This window comes from Gadus chalcogrammus, chromosome 12, assembly GCF_026213295.1.
Source record: "Gadus chalcogrammus isolate NIFS_2021 chromosome 12, NIFS_Gcha_1.0, whole genome shotgun sequence".
Taxonomy (NCBI): Eukaryota; Metazoa; Chordata; class Actinopteri; order Gadiformes; family Gadidae; genus Gadus; species Gadus chalcogrammus.
The window spans coordinates 25,485,402-25,494,280 of record NC_079423.1 but is presented as its reverse complement, the minus strand read 5'-3'; the positions used below and the strand labels follow the sequence as shown (position 1 = coordinate 25,494,280).

General features: G+C 42.6%; 1 protein-coding gene across 1 annotated transcript; it reads left to right on the top strand.

The window, feature by feature from the left end:
• The first annotated feature begins 95 nt into the window (after positions 1–95).
• On the top strand, positions 96–1,344 carry LOC130393786 (high choriolytic enzyme 1-like). The gene has a single exon (XM_056604509.1). It carries the CDS (start codon positions 458–460, stop codon positions 1,244–1,246), a length of 789 nt encoding a protein of 262 aa, XP_056460484.1. The 5' UTR covers positions 96–457; the 3' UTR covers positions 1,247–1,344.
• The last annotated feature ends 7,535 nt before the right edge of the window (positions 1,345–8,879 follow it).

Genomic DNA, 8,879 nt, shown 5'->3' with positions numbered 1-8,879 from the left:
TGTATTGCATAATTATCCAACAAGAATTATTGCTGTTTGAGTGCATCAGTTGGAAAATGCTAATTCAGCACCAAACACTTGGGTTTGTCCCTCAATGTATAAAAGTAGAAAAGCACACCTTAAATTAGGATAGGGATATCAAGTCAGTAAAGAAAGACGTTAGTGTCAGTGTGCGTGAACATTGACTCAGTTAAGTCCCTCCCCTCCTCACAAAGCCTTTGAATAACAGACAGTGTTGAAAAGGTAGGACGGTTGCTTGAGTCCACCCTTAAAAGGTTTATTTAGTCTTTATATTCTGCACCACAACCCTAAATTCTCCAACAGGCACACCCGCAGAGCACACTATAAAAGCTCTAGCCCGTCAACCCTCAAAACCAACCTCAAGGAGACTCTCCATTGTAGACATCCAGAGAAGCTCCAGTGCCAGTGCCTAGAAACAAACGGAGAGACCCAGAAGATGAAGACCTGTCTCAGCCTCCTCCTGCTCTTGCTAGGCCTCTGCCAAGCTCAACCTCTGGTGGGAGAACAAAGTGTGGCTGATGTCCTAGAAGACAATGAGGACATGGATATCAGCACCAGGATTCTGATCTCAAACAACGGCTCCAGTGAGCTTCTGCTGGAGGGTGACTTGCTTCTCCCAACAACCAGAAACGCCATGAAGTGTTTTAGAAACAGCTGCCTGTGGAAAAAGTCCTCAAATGGCCTTGTGACCATTCCCTACACAGTGAGCAGCGCCTACACCTCTGCGGAGACGTCAAGAATTGTGAACGCATTGCAGTCCTTCCACCAGAGCACCTGCATCCGCTTCGTTCCCCGCCGGAACCAGTACGACCACATCAGCATTCAGAGCAGAGGTGGATGCTACTCCTCTCTGGGCAGGACAGGAGGCATGCAGGTACTCTCTCTCAGGAGATCGGGGTGCATGTACTACGGCATCATGCAGCATGAGGTGAACCACGCTCTGGGCTTCAACCACGAGCAGACCAGGAGTGACCGTGACCAGTATGTCAAGATAAACTGGAATAACATTAATCCAAGCAATGCCTACAACTTCCAGAGGCAGGACACCAACAACCTGAACACCCCCTACGATTACAACTCCATCATGCACTACGGCAGAACAGCCTTTTCCATAAATGGACGAGACAGCATCACCCCCATCCCAAACTCCAGAGTTCAGATCGGCCAGAGAAAGGGAATGACCCGGAATGACTTCCAAAGGATCAACCGACTCTATCGTTGCTAAGACCAACAACCAGTTGTCTGCAAATATCAAATTTATTTTTTGTTTTTCTCAAAACAATGTTCTCCTGATATGTCATTAAAAAATATTGCTTCACTGCAATTCATTTGTGTGGTCAATTTTTATTTTAGTGATTGATGGTGTGATTATCAACATGAAGTTTATCAACACTTGTCGAACAGCTTTATCTACACATTTTTGATTAAATGGACCTTTTATCATGTCCATCACAAGATGATGTTGTGCTTCTTATCGCACAGACTTCAAGATAACTATTTAGACCGGAGTGGCACCAGCACAGCTAATGTTTAGTCGGAATCCAGATTTTAGATGGAATCCATAAAATTGGGAAAGAGTACTAACAAATCAGGACACAAATTCTGATGGAAACAAAACGGAAAGGACTAGGCAGATTCTAATCAGAAAGCTCAAGGAGTGGATTCAGCAGTTGGGGACAAAGAACTGGTTCAACAAACAAAGAAGGACAAACTAACAACAAGCTATTGGAACATAGTAACAGTAAAACTTGAAGGCAAACCGGGCCAGAGGAATTCTTCCCACTCAGGCCTGTAATGGCCTTTAAGGTGCCAGTTTGCGCTTCCAAAAGGATGTTTATGTCTATAAAAGCATCAAGTAGCAAAATATGAAGGGATGACGTCCTTGATAGATTTATATATGATATTTACTCATCTTTAAAACTAAAGATCATAGCTGACAAGTAGGGTCGTGACGATATACTCAGCTCACGAGACGAGACGAGACACGATATTCGGTTCGCGAGAACGAGACGAGACGAGATATTAAGAAAACTACAATGACAAAATATATGACTGGAACAACAGACTTTTATTTAACCGAGTTGCACATGCATTTTGAAATGTTTTATTATAACCCTTTACATGCATTCAATTGAAACTAAAACTAAAATTTATAAAAGTTGAAGCAAAATAAATTAAATAAAATAATTCATTTTTTTTCAAGTGCGAACAATATTATCTGCAAAACCAAATCAAAGTTCTACTCCGTCAATACAGAGTGCAAATAGTGCAAACAGAGTCTGACCAAGTATGTCACTGACAACTTGGTATTGCCGTGTCTTATCATTCACTCTACTGCCATTCATAATTTCCGCCGGGTACCCAAAATGCTGCCAAACAAATGATTTAAAAGTGGCGGGGGCATCTTCGACGGTAATACGGGTATTTTCCGACGTCATTCTGACTGCCTATGGCTGCTTCCCCTGCTTCCCCTGCTTCCCCTCCTTCTCCTCCTCTACTTCTTCTTTTCCTTCTCCTTCGTTAGGTTCTGGCGGTCTAGACGTAGCAAAGGCTCATTACTGCCCCTACAGGCCACAAATAGAAGTTTGGATAGCTCACAAATCTCGCGAGACAGATTTTTAACGCGACGGGTAATATCGTTGAGTTTAATGTCGCGAGATCTCGTGGCAAGAGATCTCGCACCCCTACTGACAAGTAATTAAAGTACAAGTAATACACAATTACTTAATTATAAACTTGTTCACTCTTGACCGTTTGTCTTTTCTTGGTAGGGATTTGTTTAATTTTGGCTTTGATTTTAACTAACACATTTTGGAAGAAAGAAAATTCACGATTTATTTATGTGGTTCGTGCACAAATATACATACAGAACATATGTGAACAGGGAAAATTGCAGACTAGCTTACTTGTCATTATAAGGATTAAAGTTGCAGGACTGTTTTCTGATTAGTGAAATATTATTTTGATTAATCGGAATTCATGACCGATTTTATTGTTGATGTTTGCTCTATGCTAAATTGTTCCGTTGAGGTTGCCAGGTAAGCACAACATTTCTTCTCTACTCACAAGTAAAAATAAATTGACCTGCATATAACAGTGGTGGCAGACGTTTTTATCAAAAGCGACGGTTGCGCAAGAAGCACAAAGGGATATGAAGCACCCGTCTCCCCTCCTCTCCTCGCTCTCCTCTCTCTCCCCTCCTCTCCCCTCCTCTCCTTTCTCTCTCCTCCCAGCTCGTCTGGGATTTTAAGCAGCAGTGCTCAAATTTCAGCAGTGTCTGAAATTCACTGCAGCATATTTCTAGTACTACTAAACTGAAGCATCACACAATTTACATTTGATTTTGTCACTTATATAGAGGAAATGGTCCAGCACCAAGCTTTGTTTAGCACGCTTATTTATTTTTTACCTCAGACTGCTAGCTTGCGAAGCCGTTTATAAACAACACGTATATGGAAATTAACTGATAGACCAACATCGGTAACCGGTCAAAAATATTCTCTGCGGTAAGCCGATTAACGGTTAGCCGTCGACATCCCTAGTTCTGGGCTACTGTAGAAACATGGCACTGCAAAAGAGGCAACGCTACCTATTAGATATAAAGGCTCATTCAAAATGAAGGAAAACCCAACAATTCTTATTTTCATAGGATTATACACTAATTAAAACATACCTATCAATATTATACTCGATTTCTGCCAAGTCCGTTGAGCTGAATGGCACTTAATTATACACACTGCACCTTGAAGTCATTAAGGAATTCTGTAATTTTATTTTCTCAGTCACTAGACTTGCCAATTGTACCAACAAGTGTTTTATTTTTATTGCTGGATTTGCTGCTGCTGATTTCATACCTACCTTTTCCTTTTTACATTTAACATGCTATTCAAAATATTTAATTCCTGATTACACGGAATAAGTGATAGCCCATAATAAAAAAAATCATTATTACAGTTATTTTTTACAATAATATTAATAACATTATTCCATAATTCCAGTGTAAATAATAGAAGAATTTCATATTCAGCTAAATAGAAAGAAAAATAAATATGAAGTGTAGAGGGAGCAAATTGACATCTGTTTATGCAGCACTGCATCCATCATCAATGGCAGGGATTCTGCACAGGTACTAAACAGGTGTTTGGGGGAGATAAGCCTGCAATCACATTCGTTTAAAAAAGATGAGACGTGAAGACGGGGGAAGAAATGTGGGTGGGAGTCAGATAGGAAATAAACTCATCAAATGTAGAAACCAAGTTAAAATAGCACCAGGGAAGAAACAACATTCAAGAGGGATCAGAGGAAAGGTTTGAGGCAGCTGAGCACTGAAGCTTTACCCAAGAACCTCATAGACCCACACATCTAGAAAAATAATGTCCTAATTAAATATGTGATATGTCCAGAACATATCACATTTTCTTTTTTTAAATAAGGTATAGATCCTGAACCTAATGTAGACTTGGATCTTTTTAAAGACCATCGGTTATGAGGCAGTGGCCCACAAATGTGAAGTAAAACCCACACACTGACATACACTATCCCCTGATAAAACATATGTAGCAATATATTAATTTGACACACACAATGTCATTGACTGTCACTAGAGGACACACGCTATCCCTCTTTGTGCCTTAAACAGGCACACACGGACACACACACAGGCAGGCACACACAGGGGTGCGCACACACACACACCAAAGAAACCATGAAACATCCAGAGGCGCGTGTCCCTCATTTAGTCTCACCTCTCGGAGGACACAGACATTGTTAAAGTCGGGAACAGGGAATGAGTTCTCCACTATAACATATGACACATATCGGTTGACAGCCACTCCTTGCTAGCTCCTCCTTGATCACGGCTGCCCTTCAAAAATACTGATTGTTACTAATGGGTCATCGTACCATACAGAAAGGGTAAATAGGGAAAAAGGTGCGATGATGGAAATGGGAAATTGACCAAAGGCACACTTTGGCAGGTTGTTTATGAAAATAAAATAGTGAGGTGGATGGAAAAGATATTTTTCTGGCGGTTGTACATGCAGAGCCACTCTGAGAGGCTTGGTTTCAATGCACAGTGAAAAACACTGCTTTCTCAGCTGGTGTGCCATCCATTTTCAATGGCTGTCTGTTTTTATTCTTCCCTCAGCTCGAGAGAGCAGGCCTCTTCAGAGGAGTACTGTGCAAAGCATCTCCGCAGCCTGCTGCTGGCCATCACAGGAGTGCAAGTGCGAGTGCATTGTTCACTCATCACTCACGTCCTTCGCATCCATCCGACTGAATTATTAAAAGTGTAAATACACACACACTTGCGTGCTGCTGAATAGCAGTGGTCCAGACAAGAACTGATAAAGAGGGCTGTGTGTAAGTGTGTGTGTGTGTGTGTGTGTGTGTGTGGGGGGGGTGATGGAGAGGAAACTACATTTGTCTTAGCAAAGATTTAAAGAAAAAAAGAGAGAAGACAAACTCAACAGGGCTCCTTTCCTGGACCAAGGCCCTCGCATGGCAGTGAGTCACTAGAAAATTAGAGCAATATGCTCCTGCTAGGGTCTGCCAACAAACAAGGCCTGTCCGTGGTGGCATCCTACCACAGGTGCAACAGTCAACACTGTTTACCCTTGGCTGATCGGGGTCGCCCATCCCTGGAGCCAGGCCGAGGGACCAGAGGGTCTCCACACGTCAGGGCCTTGTTACTTGGTTTGGGTCAAATCTAACACGTCAATATCGAGAGGGGCAAATCTGTGGACTGCAATACCGAGCACGGGGCCCCTTTACTTCTAGCATAGGGAGCCAGGGGCTGGGGTCTACTTACCGGACCATCACACCTCTCACAGCGTTCCTTGGACGACTCCTTCCAGGCGTACTGGAGGAGATCGTCAGGTCCAAAGGTCAAGCCGCAGATTCAGGGGGAATACTAAGGACTGCAGCAATACCAGGAAACGGTTTCCCAGGATCTCTACTCACTCACTCTAATGGGTTGGCAATGATGTTTGACGAATTGACCAAAATAATTGGGTGCATAGGCTTACATTTAACAATATATACACACACACACACACACACACACACACACACACACACACACACACACACACACACACACACACACACACACACACACACACACACACACACACACACACACACACACACACTTGTCCTACTTCTTTAGATTTTATATTATAAAAGTGGGTGTAAAGTTCCATTGCCCTGCCGTAGAAAAAAGGGTTTGTGTGTAAATGTATGGATTTTCACAACAAAATCATGCACCAAAGGAGAGATAAAGGTCGATCTAGAACTCAACAACTGGGCCAGGAATTGTGTCCGCCGAATGCACTGGAAAGGTAAACATCCCAGAAGTGGGCGAGAGGATATGAGAAATGGGGTCAGGTTGGCGGTTGGGGAATGGACTCACTCTCTCCTCTTTTGTTTCATGGGAGACTGTTTGTTCAGTGCTGCATCAAGAGTGTTTCACTCACACACATGATCTCCATGATGGTTGCATCCTGACACTTAAGTCAAACCCTAGGGACACTGTGGCTGTCCACTTTGACACTGTAGTCGCTGAACGGTACAAATTGCTAGCAAAGCTACTGTATGTATTTGTCTTCATTGCTTTTTTTTAAAAGGGTCTTTCATTTTTTTGCGAATTAATTGCGATAGCAATACGACACAATGGGAATTGACGCAATTGCACATTCAACAAATGCCCTATATTAAAATTAAGCGCATTATAATGACATGTGCCGACCGATGATGCAAGATACCCCACACCTCCCCCATTACTTTTGGGAAGGCAAGCTCTTGGCCTCTCTCTCTCTCTCTCTCTCTCTCTCTCTCTCTCTCTCTCTCTCTCTCTCTCTCTCTCTCTCTCTCTCTCTCTCTCTCTCTCTCTCTCTCTCTCTCTCTCTCTCTCTGCCTCTCTTCCCCCCTCCCTCGGGAAGGTTCCCTTATCCCTCTTTGGAGGGATGCTGGGTAGTGGAGGCGGGAAGCCACTCATCAACAAAGCACCAGTTTTGAATGGCCTGACAGCTCATGAAACTTTTAATGACAAGAGACAAACACTTGCTTTCTACCTCAACTTTCTGTTTATCGTTATCAATTATTTGTAAACAACAAACAGCAGCTGTCGCAGCCGCCCTGTGACAAAGATCTTTGGTATGTTTGTGTGGGCGTTTGCATCGTACACACACACACACACACACACACACACACACACACACACACACACACACACACACACACACACACACACACACACACACACACACACACACACACACACACACACACACACACACACGTACTGCTATACAATTTGTTAAATGATTAGTAAATGCTTATTATTACATATACTAATGTTAAGTTATGTACCTTTTGTAACTTTTTTTAGGGGAAGGGCACATATCACTCCATCAACGTATCAAATTCAAAAATATCATCAAATAAATTGAATCAGCCTGTACATTACATATTTATCATATCTATAATATTTCTGATCTTGCTAAAAACAGCTAAAATGCAAGTTAGTAATTGGTTGTTTGGCTTACCCCACATTGGGCTTAATGTTTCGGCCATTTCCAGAACAATAACACTATTAAGCACCATTCTGTTCTGGTATAACCTTTACTCTTGATTTGTTTCCACTACCAACTAAAGCGTGCCAGAGCAAAAGTAAGCAACATTGCAGATGGAGCAGGACGATACAGTAGTCTGCCCCTTAATGACCTATACATGTTCTCACTCCGGGTCAGTGAACACAGGAAAGCATCAAGCCCATCACATCACCCGTAAAGTACTATTTTGTGCAATTGGCAAAAAGCCATGTCTATTTTCAGGATATGCTAATGCTAAGTACACCTTTCTAACTTTATTATTGACCTGGATGCAATGACGTGCTGGACCTCACTCTCTCACTCTTCCACATCAACAATGCAGATGCTGAGCTGATAGAGGACAACGCCGCGGGGCAGGTCAGAGGATGTCTCCTTGCTAGGCGGTGCTTTAATCCACTCACACTGTGTGTACATCCATCTTGGCTGGACGGCAGAACAGTTCAATGCTAAATCCCTGTCCCATGGCTCCCCATGCTGGGCCAGTGGCTGGTTTGATCGCACACGCACACACAATAAAAGTACCCTGAAGGTCTAAAAGGAACACAACACAATATACACTTTCATTTGCAACCTTACACCTGAGGTCACGCACGCACGCATGCACCTGGCACGCACAAACATAGCACACACGCACGCATGCACAAAGCCAGCCATTCAGCAGGTGCTTTCCAGTGTCAAATATACCACTGCTGGGTCCACAGTCAGTCAAATAAATCTCGCCTCAAGGTTCACAAACTCTTCAGCAGGAGTGCGAGAGCGAGGAGGTGTCTGTGTTTACACCTCAGAACCACTAATAAACTAGAAATAGTGAGCGTGTTTCTTTCCATTCCTTCAAGATGAGGCCGATTTAGTATAAAAAATTAATTCATCTTTAATATGTGCCCAATCAGAGAAAGTTAATCAAATGTAATCAAATTCAATACAGTGGCCAGGATAAACTGGCATAGAAACAGAGTGAGGGTCGCTATTTCCATGAATGCAAGAGCACTTTACATAGTTTACCTACCTGATCCTCTTGCAATTAGATCATTGCTCATGTTTTCACACCGTGAGTACATTGACAGATGTTAATTGCCTGAGGAGAAATGTTAAACACGTAGGCTGCCAGCACTGGCATTGTAAATACTTCTATCTTGATATTCATTGTTTCTGCTTAAACATGCATCCAGCAGCAGCTTGAAATGTTGTATCGAAATGTAATGACATTTGACATTTTAGGCAACACAGCACAGTTATTTCTTTTTC